This window comes from Suillus clintonianus (assembly GCF_016758775.1).
Source record: "Suillus clintonianus strain FC179 chromosome Unknown DEU56scaffold_127, whole genome shotgun sequence".
NCBI classification, from domain to species: Eukaryota; Fungi; Basidiomycota; class Agaricomycetes; order Boletales; family Suillaceae; genus Suillus; species Suillus clintonianus.
Window position 1 is genome coordinate 4,876 of NW_024539351.1, and position 18,330 is coordinate 23,205.

General features: G+C 46.0%; 5 protein-coding genes across 5 annotated transcripts; 1 reads left to right on the forward strand and 4 right to left on the reverse strand.

The window, feature by feature from the left end:
- Positions 1–2,028: 2,028 nt before the first annotated feature.
- Positions 2,029–2,799, reverse strand: DEU56DRAFT_760707 (uncharacterized protein; the record flags this gene model as incomplete). The annotated part of the gene is made up of 2 exons (XM_041350459.1): positions 2,029–2,226; positions 2,269–2,799. 2 exons carry the CDS (start codon positions 2,797–2,799, stop codon positions 2,029–2,031), a joined length of 729 nt encoding a protein of 242 aa, XP_041202798.1.
- A 2,545-nt stretch (positions 2,800–5,344) lies between these two features.
- Positions 5,345–6,096, reverse strand: DEU56DRAFT_918218 (uncharacterized protein; the record flags this gene model as incomplete). Its single annotated transcript, XM_041358087.1, has 4 exons — positions 5,345–5,497; positions 5,549–5,593; positions 5,846–6,034; positions 6,085–6,096. 4 exons carry the CDS (start codon positions 6,094–6,096, stop codon positions 5,345–5,347), a joined length of 399 nt encoding a protein of 132 aa, XP_041202799.1.
- Positions 6,097–8,389: 2,293 nt separating this feature from the next.
- DEU56DRAFT_711055 (uncharacterized protein) lies at positions 8,390–8,593 on the reverse strand (the record flags this gene model as incomplete). Its single annotated transcript, XM_041347495.1, has 1 exon — positions 8,390–8,593. A coding segment is annotated over one exon (204 nt), but the record flags the coding sequence as incomplete, so codon positions are not given.
- Positions 8,594–11,813: 3,220 nt separating this feature from the next.
- On the forward strand, positions 11,814–13,113 carry DEU56DRAFT_918220 (uncharacterized protein; the record flags this gene model as incomplete). Its single annotated transcript, XM_041358088.1, has 4 exons — positions 11,814–12,101; positions 12,171–12,380; positions 12,443–12,637; positions 12,685–13,113. The coding sequence occupies 4 exons, from the start codon at positions 11,814–11,816 to the stop codon at positions 13,111–13,113; spliced, it is 1,122 nt and encodes a 373-aa protein (XP_041202801.1).
- A 313-nt stretch (positions 13,114–13,426) lies between these two features.
- Positions 13,427–14,815, reverse strand: DEU56DRAFT_760710 (uncharacterized protein; the record flags this gene model as incomplete). Its single annotated transcript, XM_041350460.1, has 2 exons — positions 13,427–14,353; positions 14,411–14,815. The coding sequence occupies 2 exons, from the start codon at positions 14,813–14,815 to the stop codon at positions 13,427–13,429; spliced, it is 1,332 nt and encodes a 443-aa protein (XP_041202802.1).
- Between the last annotated feature and the right edge of the window lie 3,515 nt (positions 14,816–18,330).

Genomic DNA, 18,330 nt, shown 5'->3' on the forward strand with positions numbered 1-18,330 from the left:
TGCCTCATCCCTAGTATTCAGTCAAACTTAGGAGCTTAAGGTCTTTGTTGATACTGACTTCAAATAGATCACTGTCAGTATAGAGATGATACATCACAACAAACTGCAATAGGGAATTTGGAAGCTCATTAACATTACCAAACTACACTACTCTGCCCTCAGAAACAACAACACAATCTTGACCGAGATATCCAATCATATCAAAGACAATATTACTAACACCACCCGCAGGTATTTATTTACATTTAAAGACCCATTTCATAAGAAACATCATTCACTTTTCCTCTTTTTGGTGGAGGAGCATGACCTTGTGATAGTCAACAATGAAGAACACATAGAATGAAATATTCCAGCTATCAAGGATTTTCTCAGGCATTCATTGAGTGCCTGGAAGCCACTTTATCACCTCCTCTTTCTGACAACTCATATCTCTAATTATAGCACCCAATTTGTTGACCACTAGATCAGCAATACCGACAGATATTGAAATATCTTCATGCAAGATCAAGATATGTTCATTTTGACAGGGTACAGCAAGAAAACCAGTCTTACTGATCAAAATTCCTGTACCTCCTGGCTTTTTGCTGCAGGATGTCATGCTCTTAATCCTTAAAATGCTGGGATGTGGCTTATAAGTTGCTGAGTCTATTCTGGCAGAGCTCATATATGGCAAGGAGGCTAAACATACATACAGAACACAAGTACTCACAATGCTCGCACCATTTGATTTCAATCTCATGAATATCTTGTATTTCAGCTATATACCTTTGTGTTGCCAGTGGTAAGGGTAAGAGGATCACACCTGAAAGGTTCTCTGCCAACATTTGTTACTAGAACTATGAGTACTTTGAACGCAGATAAGGTTTAAGAGATTTCTGGCAAGGGGCCATTATAATGGGTTATAAATTTATCTCTCTCAACGACTTGTTTAATGAGGTCAACAATATTCTTGCAGAGTCTGTTGATCATTCAACTGGCACCAACCACCTACACTACACAGGTGTCCACAGAGTAATGCCAAGGTTGTTGACAGCGATTCATGTGAAATGACACCCATCAAAAAATGAAAGTAAAAAAAAGTAGAGTAGTTGATACTTCCTTGCCTTTAAATTTGTCCATGGTCTTGAAAACTTTGAAGGGGAAGGGAAAAGCCAGTGCTGATAGCATCATATCCCTTTCGAGCACACCTCCAACACACCTATACTTCCCATATTATCTAGTTGGTAAAAGGACAGGCAGGGCTTATACATCACCTTTAGGAAGCTAAAATCTCATTCATACAGAACACCACCGGTACACACCAGCCAAAACTGTGACTTGACTGTTAGTTATGTTTACTGTTCTTGCATGCTATGTTTGTTTAATGTTTGTTCTACACTAATAAATACTCCTGTGCTCCTCTCTCACCTGTCCTCACTGTTCACGACAGCGAGCTCGACAATAGCCATCACCTTGCTTTGTTTTCTTTTGTATATTGCTCCGTTGCACACCCCTCGGCCCACAATAATATTATGCCTACCCTCTGGCCTGCACCAACTACTGCTTTGAACACTCCTTGGACTCAGTCTGTTTCCCGTCTGTCATTGTCCTCCTTAGTCTTCCCATCACGCCTGGAGCACTGTTCTCCCTCCTCCCTACCTACAGCTGAACACTTCTGCCTCAGGCAGAGGCAGCTTTGGTTCTACTTGCGCCTGCCTCAGGCAGGTGCTTGTACATCCATATATGTCACATGCCATCTCTTCAATGAACATGCACGATCACCACGTGTATCGGTACTTGTGTGGGTTAGTGAACTGGAGTGAAAATTCTCTTCTAGCTACTACCACCACCTTTAACCATGTCTCATGGTTGGTACCTCACAGAATTCATTGGGTGGTGTCTCCCGCAAGTGCTTAGTGCAAATAGGCAGTAGTAAAGCCAAGACTCTGTGAGCTGGCAGCAACTAACAGCGCGAAGACCAAGCAAAGTTGTTTTGTGCTGAATTACTCAAAAGTACAGTACAGTTATCAACGGCTCTATTGATCACTATCAAACTTTGTTATCATTCTTCACCGCTGTCATCCGACACATCATTAAGGTCAAAAACTCCTCCCCACTGGCTGACTGACCATCCTCGTCTTCACATATGTTCAACTTTGGCCTCAAAATCATACCCTGCCATTTACCAAGGGCAGGTTTCTTTTCACTGAACCTTCGTCTGTTGGCCTTTTCCATAGCTTTCAATTCCTGCCATTGTGTCAGAGTATCATGATACTGCATTTATTGGACTTTGTTCTGATTTTTCCACTGGTCCTCTAGCTGTTTCCATGTGGCAAGTTGTTCTGCTCTCCTTTCTCGATCTGCTTTCCTTGTCTGCATATCAGCTGCAACCTTCTTCTGCTCACACTCAAACTCCACCACTCTCTCATAAAACTCGTCACCTGAAAGTAACCATGGAAAGCTGTCTCCCTCTAGCTTTCTCTTCTCTTTTCCTTTTTGCTTTTTCTCCTCCTGATTTGCAAGTTGACCTCGCAGGACATTGCAATACATCTCATTGAGGACATTTGCTGCCTGAAGTTCCAGCACGTAGAACTTGAGTATGGCATTTGCTGCCTCCACCTCAAAAAGCAATGAAAGCAACGACACTTCATTTGTGGTCATCAGGTGGTATGTGAATGGCTGCATCTGTTTGATCAGGGAGATAATATGTGTGGCACCATGTTGCAGGCAAGTATTGGAAGTCAGTGGAATGTCCGAGACGAGTCCCGACAGGGATGTGTTTTTGAGTATTTGGATAACTGACTTGATTTCAGATTGCATTGCAGGAAGGGGTTGTTGTGGGATAGCTGAGTTGTTGTTGCTATTATTGTGCTGCTCTGATGTCAGTTTTCAAAGGAGATCTGCAACAATTCTCACAGGAGATGATGGTGTGATTGAAAGATGACCTTTATATGATGTTTCTTTGCTAGGTACCATCATTTTCTCAGTGATGACATCTCTGTGACAAACCAAAATCCAGTCATCCAAAAAGCAGTTCAAATAATATCCGGTGTGAGTGCACGAAGATGTGCTCATCCATAGATTGTCAGGAAGTTACTTTTTGTGATTCCCTCCCCTTTTTGTTTGTTCCCTTTTAGCACAGCAAATATAACCACATCTAACCCTAGGTACACATGGGTTGCATGTGCAGGGTAGCATATGACATGAATTTGATGTGCTCAAGCATATTGAAGGAACCCCCATTGGCCTTTTCTTTGGTGTGTTTATCAAACTCTTTTATCCACTCAACACCAATTTCTCCATTCATCCAACCCTTTTTAGAGTCTCCAATGCTGTTGACCATTAGTACGTGATTTGGTGTTACTCACCTCAGACCTCGAAGAAAGAGCCCTTGAGGCTGCAAGCCTCTTCTGGATTGCCTCTATATCCCTCTGCTTCTGCTCCTCCAGATGCTTGTTCTCAGCCTTGAGCCGGACCCATTCAGCTTCTGCACATACGGCCTCCTTCTCCCGGAGGAGCACATATTGCAGTAACATATCTCCATATTATACGAGTGAACGGACATGCATAATATCCTGTATGATATGGGCCAGCGAACCATGAGCCGAAGGTAAAAATATCTCCAACTATGACAGATGGGCCGGGAGGGCTATTATTCCCAATGGAGGTGGGTGGGCCCATGTAGGGAATATGTACAGTAGATGAGTGGGCCGATGGACATGAATATTCTATAGACGGATGGGCCGAGGTAGTTGGATATTATGTAGATGGGTGTACCAATATAATATATTATATTAGACAGGTGGGCCGAGGGTGGTATATGATGTAGATGGGCGGGCCCAGGTGAATGATAATTGTAGACATGACAGAGCTTAGGTAGTTGTATATCATCCAAATCAAAGGAGGTAATAATTCAAAGTCATCTAATGATGAAGGTCACAAGTGCCAGAAAATAGAGCACCCAGCACAGACGGGAACATGTAGTACCAACTACCAAGTAGCTAATACACACAGCTTGTGTTGCCCTATGGGGTCTCGGAACTCGACAAACTAATATTTGATATCCCGCACACTTCCAATCATCTGGTATTTCATTGAGCAATGGATGATAATACATCTTTGAAAGCCAACATCATCCAAGGCTCCCTTATCTGATCCTCTCTATCTCCACCTACCAAATGCCAAGTTCTGACTACTAAAAATTGAGTGAAGGGTACCAAGACCAAGTACCAAGTACCCAGCAAACACCAACCAATGTGTTGAAATTGTCGAATGAGTCCTGCAGCAATGTAAATCATCCTATTCAGCACAATATATGCCTTATGTGTGTCTATGGCACACACGGGCATGTTACAAATCTGAAGCATTGTTCACCAGACCCTGCCCTCCATTTTTTCTTCCATCAACCATATCAACCCTCCCCTGCACTCACATTTCCAGGTCTTTACTCCAAGCTGCCCACATTGACATGGCTCGCACAAAGGTAAACACAAGGGATCAGCCTCAGTTGAATGACCGAGAGACCACCACTCTGCGGTCTCATGTTGAGGAATGGGAGAAGGCCAGTGATTGATTTCCAAGGCAGCCACCAGAGAGGCCAAACTTTTGGCTCCAACTATGGACAAGGAGCTCTTGAAGCAAAGGAAAGAGGTGAGCATTTCGGCTTCGGTCTCCGTAATCCTCTTTTACACTGGTCATGGACAGAAATACAAGCAGTGGCTCTACAATCACAAGGCACAAAAGGCCAATGCCAAACCACCGATGAAGCTCCAGAAGAAATGGATGGTGCACCAAGTCATAGAAGAGCAGAGGAAGGCCGACATCCTTCAGCAGATAAGGGATGAAATTGAGGATGCAGTACTGGGTGCGTACATTCTTACTGTTATATCCTGTGTCCTTCTCATGGACTCCCATGATGCAGACGAGGCTCTAAACGAAGATGAGTCGCAGGGTTGTGTCCCAAACCCCAAGGGTAAAAACCAATACCAGCACTGTCATGAGTAGTGTCACATCAATCTACTAACATTATGCTGATTTGTGTATCGTGATAGCTCGAAAGAATGATCCACTCATCCGGCAAATCCTTACCCAGTATCACCGCGATAATATCACGAATAGGACAAAAATCAGTCATCTTCTCCGGGGGACATTTACTGACAAGGTAATTCTATCATTATAATGTATTTAGACAAACTAATTTTGAGCAAGGAAATATGTAATGGACGAAATGAGGCAATGCATGTTGTATAGGTGGCACATGTTATATAAGTTTATGCAGTTGCTAGACATTGTACAGGCTTGTAAAGGATGCAAAAACTGTGCTGATTGTCACAAATTACAACATGCTGCACGAGAGTATGCTAAATTATAAGATGATGTTGACATCCTCCATATCGCTGCCTCCCGTATTGCCCTTGTCAAAATCAAGATCACCCGCCCCAATCATAGCCCACTGCTCCAACATCTCCTTGAGCTCCACACGACAGTCAGGATTTTCTAGAAGTGCGTCTACAGACCTCTACAACAAGTTGAAGTCAGCCCTACATTCATCTGCAGAGAGGTCTGGGACTTTCTTAGTGCTGGTCTCGTGAAACCCAGTGAGGATGCCCTTCGTCTGTTGATTCGTCAATGACTAAATAACTCAAATAAAATAAATAACAGGGCACACAACGGCACCCACAAGAAGCAGCCCATTGATAGGTATTGCACATCAAAATTTATCTGTGTTCTTGAGGGCTTTCTTGCTATTACTGTAGTAGAATTTGAGGCAGCCATCCCTGAGAGCTTGCAAGACAAAATTCTTCCATTTGCCCTACAAAAATAATAGTGAGTGGCTGCCTTGGGGGGCATAAACAAGTAACCATACATTAGATGAATCAGGAATACGAAGATAATCACTGGTCTTGAGTAACTTGGTGGCTTTCGCAATGACACATTTCTGTACCTCATCCTTGCGCGCCATGGTGCCCTTCGGGACAATATCATATGATGCTTTCGCAACAGATATAACAACTTTCTTCAGCTCTGTGTGAAACATAAATAGATCATCACAGAGCTGACAGTAAAGATATAAGTTAATTGTACATCCATTAATGAGACACTTACCAGCTGTGACATTTGTGTTGTGCACTGTGGGAATTAGCCTAAGAAGCAAGATGAGATTCACAAGGGGGGTCAGGCAATGTGAGAAACCTATTTACCATTGTCCAATTTGATCTTTTTCGTGGTACGTCCACAATTCAGCATCAAGAACTTCTTGTGCAAGTTGTAGCGCATCTCGATGATCTGGAATGGGATGCATTAGAACATCCTGTAGATGCATTTCTAACTTCGCTGCCTGCAAAAATGCTTGCCAGGCAGGTGGGTACAAGCCGAGTTTTGTGGGGTCCTCTAGGACTGTCTTGGCCTTGCACTTATTTCTGGCTGAATCTGGCTCATCACGTGTAGCACAACTGGAGGAAGTGCTTTGCCTAGATGGAGAACACCAATGAGGAGACTACATGCGGGGGGACACTGAGATATGTGTGTATGAGGTGACGCCAAACACCGATATGGAGACCTTGAGCATGTAGAAGGGCGCATAGATGGGACAAGCTGAGATGTGAGTCTACATGACACCGAATGTTGGTCTGGATACTGTGAGTGAGTAGAAGTAATGTGAGGTGAGCACTCACATTTAGGAGGTTGCACTAGAGTAAAAGACCCAGTAGACACCATACATCGAGGTGACAGTCAACAAGGGGACTTCGACTGGCTAGAAGCACGTCTGCATTCAGTATGTTTCGCCCTCAATAGATAAGTTAAGCAAGGAGCCTTGCACCGTCCATTCTTCATTTGATGACGCTCGAGAACATCAAAAGCTTCCTGAAGAGCGTGTGATAAGATTAACCTCAAGACAGACATTAAAACACTTTCCTCTGTTTCATCTCTGGCTGCGTTGTCGAGCTCATTATTAAAATCATCATGAATATCACTGTCCTGAGTGTCAGGCTCATCGTCAAAATCCCCATCAATATCTTGATTGAAATCCCTAAGCATCAGGCTAATTGTTGACATCCCATCATACATTGATTCAGACAATCTTCCTGAGCTTCACCTCTGTTCTCGCCGTCTGAGTCGTCTTTGTGTTGTCCGAAGTCCGTGGTATTGCCAATTTCAAGTGTTTGCTCCTGGTCCCGAACTCTGTCCCTGCATCGGGCACATGTGACAACAGACAGATGAGATCACTATGGATTAAAACATATGCATCAGGATTATCTCAAAACATCTCTGAGCACCATTCTATGTATCTATCAGTTGTGAAGCATGGTAAAGTGCATAATAAAGCTGCTTTTTGAAGCACCTGTTCAAGAAAAATGATGAGGAATAATGTGCGGAAGGCTCCTTTGTCAACTGCACGTCCGCTGCAGCTCCCAGCTTAGGTATTATACTGATAAAGGTACACATTTGCTTGAGGGGAACTATGTTACCTACTGGAGTACCATCCCCATGCTTAGCACACTTCAATACATGTTTCAATACATGCATCCCAGTGGCAAGGATGGACTGCGCCAACCTTCAGGCTATAGATATTGATCTCACCAAGTGATATGAGAACCTCGTTGGGCCATTGGGTGGATGATAAGCTGCACTTCACAGATGGTGTGCCCTTCCAAGGAGTCACACTTCAGCCAGATTGATAAGAATAAAAAAGGACTCACCCCTTAACCCTGACTGGGGCCACTCATACTCTCTATTGACATTGATAAGGATGGTGTCTTGTTGGCCTTTCGGCCACCTGGGACATGGTGGAGAGGCATGCAAGGTTTGTACTAGTAAGATGACACACGGATCATGGAAGGAAACTTCCTGCAAGCGAACTGTGTGCCAAACTTGAACACAATCAAAAGGCAGAGTAGAAGGACAGTCAATTAACAATCATCTTGAGATTCCAACCCCATGGATCACATCTCTGTTCCTCGTGTCAAGTCACAAGAAGTTTGAAATAGCAACACAATGATCCGGTATGTTGAACTCATCTGCAACATCGTCAATTTTCATTCCAGTGCGATTTGGGCTATAATTTAGATGAATAGTGGTAAATTTTCGAGGAGGATGAGGTACAGTAGCCACCTCCTTAGCTTTGATGAAGTAGTTAGTAGTGACACGTGTGCAATTAAGCCCCTCCAGGAGTGCAGTTTGTTGATCAGTAGACAGTTTTTCAAGCTCAGCAATGTCTTCATTGTCTCCCTCATCCATGGGTAATTCTTTGGGGTCTGGATCAAGGACACCACTCTTCAATGTCATAGCAATCACAAATTGCCACAGGTTGTCCTGTCAATCTGAATGATGGCAAATCTGAGGGTCATAATTGTTGTTGTTGGTTTGTTGTATCCACAGACCACTGGATGAGGGCTCCAACTTTATGTGTGCTGACGGTGATGCTCTGCATTAGCTCTAGCTTAGGTATATACCAATTGTCAATTGCCTTCTTTGTACTAGTCCGTGCGCCCAACATCATGATGACATCTTTCTTTAGATGAAAGGTCAAAAGAGATTGGTCAATAGATGCCAATAAATTGACATCTGGAGAAGGGTATTGCACCAGGTAGTGGACATCCATAAGGGCACAAATCAATGAGGGGCTGCACCAACGAGGAGACCGACAATGTAACACTGTAGATCATGGTGGACTCTGCCCATGACTTGCCTGAGCTTTGCCTCTGGGCACTTGACTCTGTAGGCCCTATGTAAGATAGTGCATGTTATAGGGCTCAGACACACATACCTGGAACTCCTAAGCAAAATCACATGTCAGCCACTCCAAATAAACACGGGTAAGCCATGCTGTGGTCATGTACACGCGACGAGGGACAAAATCAAGCTTGTTATGGAAAAGGGTGTTGCTGAAAAGGGCTTCTAGGGCTTCTAAGCATTCAACCGGATCCCTCCAAAAAAGTCAGATTGGATTTTTGGTGCAATGGAGAGATGGGATAATTTGACACTTCCAGCTTGGCCCCTTGGGTAGCATCTCAGCTCGGCTTCACAATTATTTAGTGGTACTGAATGAAAGCTTCAATCCACGGATCTGTAAAGTAAGGACATGATCAGTAAAAGTGCAAGAAGGATGTTAAGAAATACGAGAAGGATAAGAGACTTGAGAATTGAGGACGGGAAATGGAAACTCTAGGTCCAGTCTATGATAGACTTGTCTGGGTCCTGTCTGGGTCCTGTCTCGGGGTGTGCCAGTCGCCCGGCTAGATTCGAGCGGAGTTTAATTCCCAATCGGGACATAGTATGACTCAGCTTGGGAGCTCATCACTGTCGCACGCGACAACAGTGTCGGCCTCTCGTTTGTCAATGTCTGCCACGATGACCACACACCGAGGCCATGGATCTCATCAGTCTACTTTCAGGTCTCTGCGATGACCCTGATCTCGCAGGCCTGTCATACATGTCACTAATGCACTTCATTCACTCAGCCAGTATGATCAAAGACGACATCCTCCTTCCTCAGCCTCACACAGTTTCTCCCTCTTCAGCGCCTCATTGTCTACCACTGTCATATACCGTACACTGAGCCCCTGAATCATATCCCATCTCTCCCAACAAACAATGTCCGGACCTCCGAAATGTAGCCAAGCTATACCTTTCCCCTCGGCAGGATAACTCCGCATCCCAGTCTCCACCGGACATACCCCTCAGCAGGATCTGCCCTGTTTCCCATATACATCGGACGTCCTATTCATCGGTCCTCCTCCTGTATACCTCGGATCGTCCTTTTCGTCGGACGTCCTATTCTTCGGACGTCCTATTCTTCGGACGTCCTATTCTTCGGACGTCCTATTCGTCGGATCTCACTCATGTCGTCCACTTGTCCACTTGTCCGCTCGTCCACTTGTCCGCTCCTCCTGTATTCGTCGGACATCCTATACGTCGGACCCGCTCGGGTCCACTTAACCCCTAAAGCATTGGACCCTAAACATCGGACCTACTCAGATCCTGAGCTTCGGACCCAGGTCCACTTAACCCCTAAAACATCGGATCCACTTCACAGTTCATCTCCGTCCCCATTTCCCGTGATCCGCTTGACAGTTCATTTCCGGTCCTGCTCCTATTCTGTTACCCCATTTGTATAGTCCCCTTGTCCTAACCCCTATATGCCCGGATCTGTTTGACAGTTAATATCCGACTTCATTCTCGATCATACCTCCTATGCCCGGATCCATTTGATACTTCATCTCCGTCTCCGTTCTCGATTGTTCCTGTATTATTTTCCTTGCGCCTGTCAGTTTAGCCTTTCCGTATGTTCCTCTTGTTGACCCGGATCTCTGCTGACTCCGTCCCCGTCGCACATGTCCATAGTATATAATACCTTGTAAACTCGTAGTAGTTTCCTCAGTTCGAATATCACCTTAGATTACCCTCATTCCTGTTTCCTCGGACCCGGATCCATTTCCATGGGCCCGGGTCCACTTCCCTGTCCAACCTCTGTGTCCTGGGATTGATTCCTCGGGCTATACTCCGCCTCTACCTTCGGGTAGTCTACCTCTGTCAGTTTCTACTCTGGACATTGTCTAGTGTAGTCTTACCTCTAGCTTCTGTCCTCTCGGACATCCTGTCCTTCTGTCCTTTCGGACATCCTGTCCTCTTGGACTTCCTGTCTTTCCGTCCTTATACCTGTCTGTTCTGTCCCCCACGTCCGCCGGACTAAAGCCCCTATTCTCCGGGTGTACTAAGCCCCTATTGTCCGGCGGACTAATCCTCTTATGTCAGCCGGACTAATCCTCTTATGTCGGCTGGACTAACCCTCCTTACGTCGGCCGACGAACCCCCTTTATGTCGGCCGGACTAATCCTCTTATGTCAGCCGGACTAATCCTCTTATGTCGGCCGGACTAATCCTCTTATGTCAGCCGGACTAACCCTATGATCGGCCGGACTAACCCTCCTTACGTCGGCCGACGAACCCTCCTTATGTCGGCCGGACTAACCCCCTGAACATTGGCCCAACTCTTCCTCGAAAAGCCTACCAGACTTGTCCCCTTGAAATCCACCGGGATTCATCATCCTCCCTCGGACTTTGTTTCTAGCCTTCGGAAATTAAGGGCACGTACTCGGGTAAGGGGCGCAGCGCACGAGCTGAAGCCAAGCCCTTCGGATCCGCCCTTTGAGCACGGTCTTAACAACCACCGAGCATTGCCGAATTTCTAGGGGAATCTTTTGATCTTTCTCAACATGCAGTTTATGTACTCTGGCTTGCAGTCAAAGATATTGTTTGGACACTTCCAGGCAAGAGCGAAGAACAAGAGGTGATGGAGACAATTTTTCGACACCACGGCCAGCCTCATGGCATCACTGCCCATGTCCTTTATCCACTGATGAAGCTGTGCCTCAACCCAGAGTGTCTTGCACACCAGTGACAAACACTGCTCAAGAAGGAAGAGGCTCGCCGTATCTTGATTTTCACTCAATCCAATGGTGTCCATTGTATGTGGGCTGTCCACCTAAGGTGCAAATGTACGTTGCAATTCTTTCTTCGAGTGTGCACAGTGGCTGATTTTGTCGCTATCAGTGTGTAATACAAACTATCACCACAACTATGCCATCCATCAAGGATCCAGGACCTATTACACTGCTATACCACAATATATCCAGGTTGCAGAACATCAGTTCATTGAGCTGGTACTTGTGATGCATTGGATGGATTTGATGTGCATGCAGTATGTTTCTTCTTTTCTCAGTTTCATCTCTTACAATTGTCGCACAAACAGTGTTTCAGCCACGAACTGTGCACGATTGTACAACGAAGCCCAGGCTCGACGCAACACCCTCAGCCAGGACTGGCAGTTCAAGATGTCCGTCACAACAGAAGAAGTCTGGGACATGTTTATAATTCTTGCTCTCTTGGATGACCATCAGCACCAGGGCACCAGACTCTCTGTCCCCCACGGCAATAACCAGAGTGACCACTTCACAGCCGCAATGCAGGCCCACAACGAGAAGATCATAACTCATGGCGACGAAGAACTTCCCCATGCGTGCTTTGGGTGCACATGGTTGTTCACAATGCCCGATGGCACCACTCATTACACGGAGGTGGTTGTCACCGATGGCATCACCGTTGGACACCCATCCTGTGCTGTACCTCATTGCAAAAACGCTCTCACAAGCACACAGCATTGATCTTGTTCTGCGAATCTCAGTCACAAGTACCTGGAGACAGTCTGTGCAGTAGACGGATGCGACAAGCCTGTCGTCTATGACAAGAGTACTGGAAAGCCCCACAAAGCCTGCAACGATCCACTCCACTTGAGGATGGAGGATGCCAGATCACGGAGCGGCAAGAGCAAGACGCAAAGGATGAAGAGTGTGAAGCTGAACGATGCGCTCACTGCCTCCTCCGTTGATGATGCATTGCCTGTACAGGATGTTGATGAGTGGTTCGAGCATGACCCATTAACTGGCAATGTGCACCTCAACAGGCTGCAGTGACATCATCCACCAGAATTGTGGACCCTTCACTACTAGAAGCTTGCCCCACCAAAGACGAAGTTCCAAAGCTCAAGGCAGTATTCTTCCGTAAGTGGACCAACAACGAGCAACTTTTCATATGCCCTTGTGGTGTTATCTCTGGTCGCGGTACCATGTACCATCATGAAGCCATCTCCAATGTCTTGGTACACTGAATGGCTTACCCCCTGTATGCGCTAACTTCTGTTGACAGATATTGTTCGAGAAGATGTTCTCACTTCCACGGGCTCGTAAACCTCACCACCTCATTCATGATTCCAATTGCAATGCTCTACGTGAAGTTGAGAGTAGGCAGTTGAAGTTCTTTGACGGGATGGGAATGTGTGTTGACGCCTTTCACCACAAAACGAAACACAAGGCCAGTGATAGGTTCTGCCAGGAGCGCTGTGACATGAAGACCTATCCTGAGCTCCTCGATGAACACGGCAAGTATTACTTCAATTCCTCCATCACAGAGCAAACAAATGTCTGGTTTGGCGGGTTCCATAACATGTGTCATGAGATGATGCCAGTAAAATATGATTTTTTCCTCGATGAAGTGATCCTTCGTCGCAATCATGCCACTGTTATTAACTTACATCGCCAGGATAAACAGCCTCATCACCCTCGTCTTTCCACATAGCACTTATCTCTGTGTCAATACCACCATGTGCAATACAATAAAACATCCCATTACTCCCTACAAGCGCCTCTGTGGCTTCTCTCGTCTATTCGTTTGATTGGTATGCTGCACGGTATCAGGGCATGGCAACCAGCCATCTGTGGCTTCTCTCATCTATTTGTTTGATCGGTATGGATACAAATCTACTTAGAGAGTAATGACGGCAACAACAAAGTCAAGATATGACAAAGACAATATGTAAAGGAGGGTAGAGATGAGTAACGAGCGACAGGACAATATGGATCACTTTGACTTCACAGCCTTCTTCCTCTTCTTACTGGTTTGGCCAAGCGCATCCTGGCGTGCAGCCAAGTAGCATGTTCAAAAGGCCATCGAGAGTGCGTCCAGTGCGCTCATGAGCAAGAAGCAGTGATGTTTTCTTTGTGTTGGCCCAAGCTGAGCGATTCACATGATAAGTTGCGTGAACAAACGGGACACCGAAAATGAGACCAAACAGTATCTCTTGGCTATAGTGCTGGCGGAGGAGTAGTGAGTCCATCTGCCGAAAACCAGTGGCCATATCCATCATATACATGCTGCGTGGCCAGACATGTTTGCCCTTATGTGGTGGAACAAAAACCGGTATGACAGACAGTGGTTTAAATTCACCAGGGTCAACAGAAGATGTGGATGATGTCAAATGAGTTGATAGCAGAGAGTCTGATGATGTGATAGAGTCCACAGGAGATGGGGACGGTGGAGGTGTTGGGGACATTGATGTTGCTCGTAAACTATCAAAGTCCAAGTACAAGTGTGGACGTGCTGAGGGTGGTTGGACAGTTTGAGATTGCACTGGTGGGCTGTTCTCTGGGCTGCTAAACCAGCGGGGCCGCTTGCCTAGAGCCTTTGTTGATGGTCTTGGTGTCACCTGTGTGTCATCAACGATTTCCACCTCTGAGGACTCAACATCCTCTGGTGCTGACTGAGGTGATGACCGCTTGGTTGCATTGATTGCCATACAAAGTCTATTGTGATTCAGCTTCATGTTGGTGCGGAGATGTACAGGACACATGGACTCCTTGGAGGTGTTGTAAAGCTCATTGAAGTCGTGACAATCAGTTGTGCCGTAGCGATGGATGAAGACGTGGCACTCAGATTTGAGTGTCAAGGGATGTGAGAGGGGTTCCAGATCATCAGCCAGCTGATAAAAGGGAAAGTATGGGCAGTCAGACACCCATTGGCGTTTGACAGGAGTATTATCCTGAAATTATGAAATTTTCAATCTCTAGCGGCGAGGGCATGATGCAATGGGACTCACATCATCAAACCAGTTCAAGACTAAGTGTTGTCTGGACTTGCGCTCAATTTCTTTCTGTCGCTCAGCGACTCGTGTGCTCTCTGACCCTAAATGTGCACATTGCCGGAGGTCCTGTTCCCACAGCGGATCCAGCTGGCTGGTAATACGAGGAGGTTTGGGCATTCTTGAAACAGGAGTTGCATTTGTGAGAGCAGTTGATGGTATGCGTGCTGAGGTACTTGCAAGGGGGGGCATGGTAGGAGCAGGGGCTGTTAGGAGGTCATGGATAGATGAAACATGTGCAGGAAGGGGTGGTGGTGCCTCAAGGCCATCTGCGACAAGAGATTGTGACAATGCCTGGTGGAGATGATAGTACCCGAATCCTTCAGCGTCGAGAGCGTCAGGACCAACCCCTTCATTGAACATGGGTGCGGGGTGGATTGGGCACCCCCCATTCTCAGTGCAGTGATTCGCACATTTGCCCTCAGGACATTGCAGTGCACTTGGTCGTCGACACAAATCGCGTACACAATCAGGACCACGCTTTCAGGGCCTCTTGCCCTGTGAAAGAGTAGCCACCATAGAAGGTATGGCAGGTGCTGCAGAAAGCTGAGGACTTGAAGATGAACGAGGTATGCGGGCAAGGATTTCTGGGTAGTTAAACAGTTCTGGTAACCATTTGAAGAAACCACAAAGCCCATGCTGGTGCTGACAAGGTCAACATCATATCCGCAACAATGATTGGCTTGCCAGCATTGCCATTCCTATCAGTTTGACATATTGTCACAGGTACTGCTATTCCACAAGTCGGGCAGTCCACAACAAGCCCGATGGACGTCATTCTCAGGACCGTAGGAATATGGGGCAGTTCAAGTCAGGGTGCTGGAAGTGAAGCCATGATTGCCAGGAGGGTGGTGGCAGTGAGGACACGGTAGGCAGATTGGCAGCGGGCAAGAAGGTGGAGGGCGGGGGCGGGCGTTGTTGACGATGATGAGGAAGAGGGGTAAGTACTAAGCTCAGTCATGCTACGTCCCAATTCAGATTTAAACTCCACTTGAATCTAGCTGGGCGGCTGGCACACCCCCAGACAGGACCCAGACAGGACCCAAACAAGTCTATCATAGACTGGACCTAGAGTTTCCATAAGCCCTACTTTTACTGAGAATTGTGAGAAGCAGAAAATGCTCAAAAGTTGTGAGTCCATAAGATCTCAAAGTGCCAGCATTCGTGAAGAGCACTCACTATTGGGAGCGCTAGAAATTCATTAGTTGCAGCCATACTAAGGGGAAAACAGCGAAGAAAATCAGTGATTTCCCATTCCTCTTTTGATGCAAAAGGATAAATTAATTATCCTTTCTGTATTCTGCATACTCATCCACGTCAAAAAGATCCAAGAATGTCAGGCCATTTTGAGGATAACAAGTCCCTGCATCTTCATACTGTTCCTCCGCACTCATGATTCCTCTCCCTCTGTCTTGAAGAAGTCGACATTATGCGTCCAAATTGATACTGTGGTAAAGAGTTGGATCGGGCGACTGCCGTAATTGTAGAACTGACTCTGCAAACTGAGAAATATCCACCATGTCGCAAATAAAACTATGACACAATAATTGAGGCTGACTGAGGTGACGAGTGATGCTGGACTCCTTGCTGAATGCTTTCCCGCATTTCAGACATGATATTGACATCGTTGTTTGGAAGCAAAGATTTGTTCACATACTTCAAGTGCTCATACAAGCTTAGTGCTTAAGAGCCTGGACAGCTGCATTTATTTTCCAGTTTATTGACTCGGTTTGTTTCTGTATGTGGTGTGGCAAATTGTAATAGCATGTGACTTCCACCTGACCTTCCCAATAAGTAAGCCTTACTATGCTGAGTGATTACGTGTATGTAGAGTTTAAAAGTCCAGTTGGAAGACCGAAAAAAGACCGCAACCGGACCGAAAAAGACTGGACCTCGGTTGCCAGTTGCCTCAGGTCCAGAAAAGTCCGGTTGCAGTTGCCTAACTTTTGCGAAAAATGAAAGACCGGTCCAAGACCAGTCTCAACCGGTCCATTGTGGGACCGGTTGCCTATATACGGGTAGTGCTCATTTAGGCGATTCTATCGGTGGTCTGATCTTCAAAATTGGTTGAGATTTGGGAAAGTTACAAGCATTTTAAGAATGGCTCGTATAAATCTGTGGGGCGTATTTTTAGGCTTGTTGGCACTGAACCAGGGATTGATTTCCAAGCTTAAAAACCTTTACCAGTGTGTTCGTAGACCTCAAAAATGGTATGGAACATCAAATTTAGATAACTCTTGATGATTTATCATGCTCCAAGACTAGCACAAAGATCAGACATGTTAGAACAGCGAGTCAAAATCAGTCAAAATCACTGATTGGCTCATAACTTACCCAAACCTTGAGTGTTTGACAAGATACAAGTAGCTATAGTATCACCTTGACTAGCAGCACATATTTCATCAAGACACCTAACCCTTATAACAACTTTTATTTTTCAAAGACAAGCCTGATAACAATTTTTTGTCAAGCTTATATCTTGCTTATATCTTACCCTATTGACAAGATAAGACTAGCTATAGTATCGCCTTGACTAGCAGCACATATTTCATCAAGAAACTTAAGCATAGTAATGACATTTCATATTTGACTCACATGCAGGGCGGAGTTTAGGAACCCTTTTTTATAATGCTCATATCTTGCTCAGATCTTAACCGTTTACTACAAAAATTAGACCGTTGGAATCGTGGGAAGGGGTACTACACTCCCACAGGACCGGTTGTGGTGGCAACCGGTCTAAAACTGGTTGCAGGACTGCAAAAGACCAACAACATCGGTCTTTACGGGTCCAGTCCAGGTTCGCTGATATTGTGGGAATAAAAAGACCGGTCCTGGTCTGGTTGCCTCCAAATAAGGCAAAAGACCGGACTCAACCGGACTTTTAAACTCTACGTGTATGGCCCAGTATTATTAGGCTTAGTTATCATAATCCTCAACACCAGTGTTAAATCATGTTCTAAATCCTCTTATACCTTTAGGTGTTCTACAGCGGGAGGCTCGGCAACACCCTTTAATGGTTTGGCACTCTATCCCGCCTGAAATTGCTCTCCCATGCCCACTGTGCTTTTGGCAAAGGTACACATTCCCCCCTGGCGGGATTCTCATGCCTCTTGGTCTTGCTCATTGTCATTGCCAACACTGTCTCGTCCTCCTCAGCCCCTGCGGCACTATCTGAGGCCCTTATCCCAGTCTTACCAACTTGTTGACGCCATCATAAACCTTTGGGGTGCCCTCCTGAGCCTCTACACACCATCCTTGGCCTCTAGAGTCACTACCCTCCTGCTGCGGCCCACCTGCCCACCTGCCCACCTTCATCTTGCCCTCCTGCCCTCCTGACCTCACCATCTAAGCCATCTAGATGCCCTCAAACATCTAGATATTTTCCTTAGCCTCTAGGGTTGCTGCCCTCCTGCCGCAGCCCTCCTGCCATCCTGCCATCCTGCCATCCTGCCCTCCTGCCCTCCTCAGCCTCTGTGGCATATCTCCTGCCATCCCCTACCTCCAAGCCATTATACTGGCTGACCGCCGAGGATGCTCATGTACTTAGTCCATTTTTGTGGTGGCTAGGCTAGTACCACCATTATTGTATCATGTGCGTATGTTTCGTTTTCATGGTGGCCTCCTACACATATTGACGCCCTCCTCAGTCTCTAACATCGCTGCCGTGCTACCCTCCACATGCCTAGTAGAACATACTACTCTTTTGTGTTTGGTTCATTTTCACAGTGGCTATCATCCTTGTATAACACTACTACTACAATCAATGTATCGTTTGACAATGCTTTTGAATCCAACTACATTCCTCATTCCCTTGATTTGATTGGTCAACAGAAAGGACTTCGTGTATATTTGACAGGCAAGGTAACTACTAGTAAGGT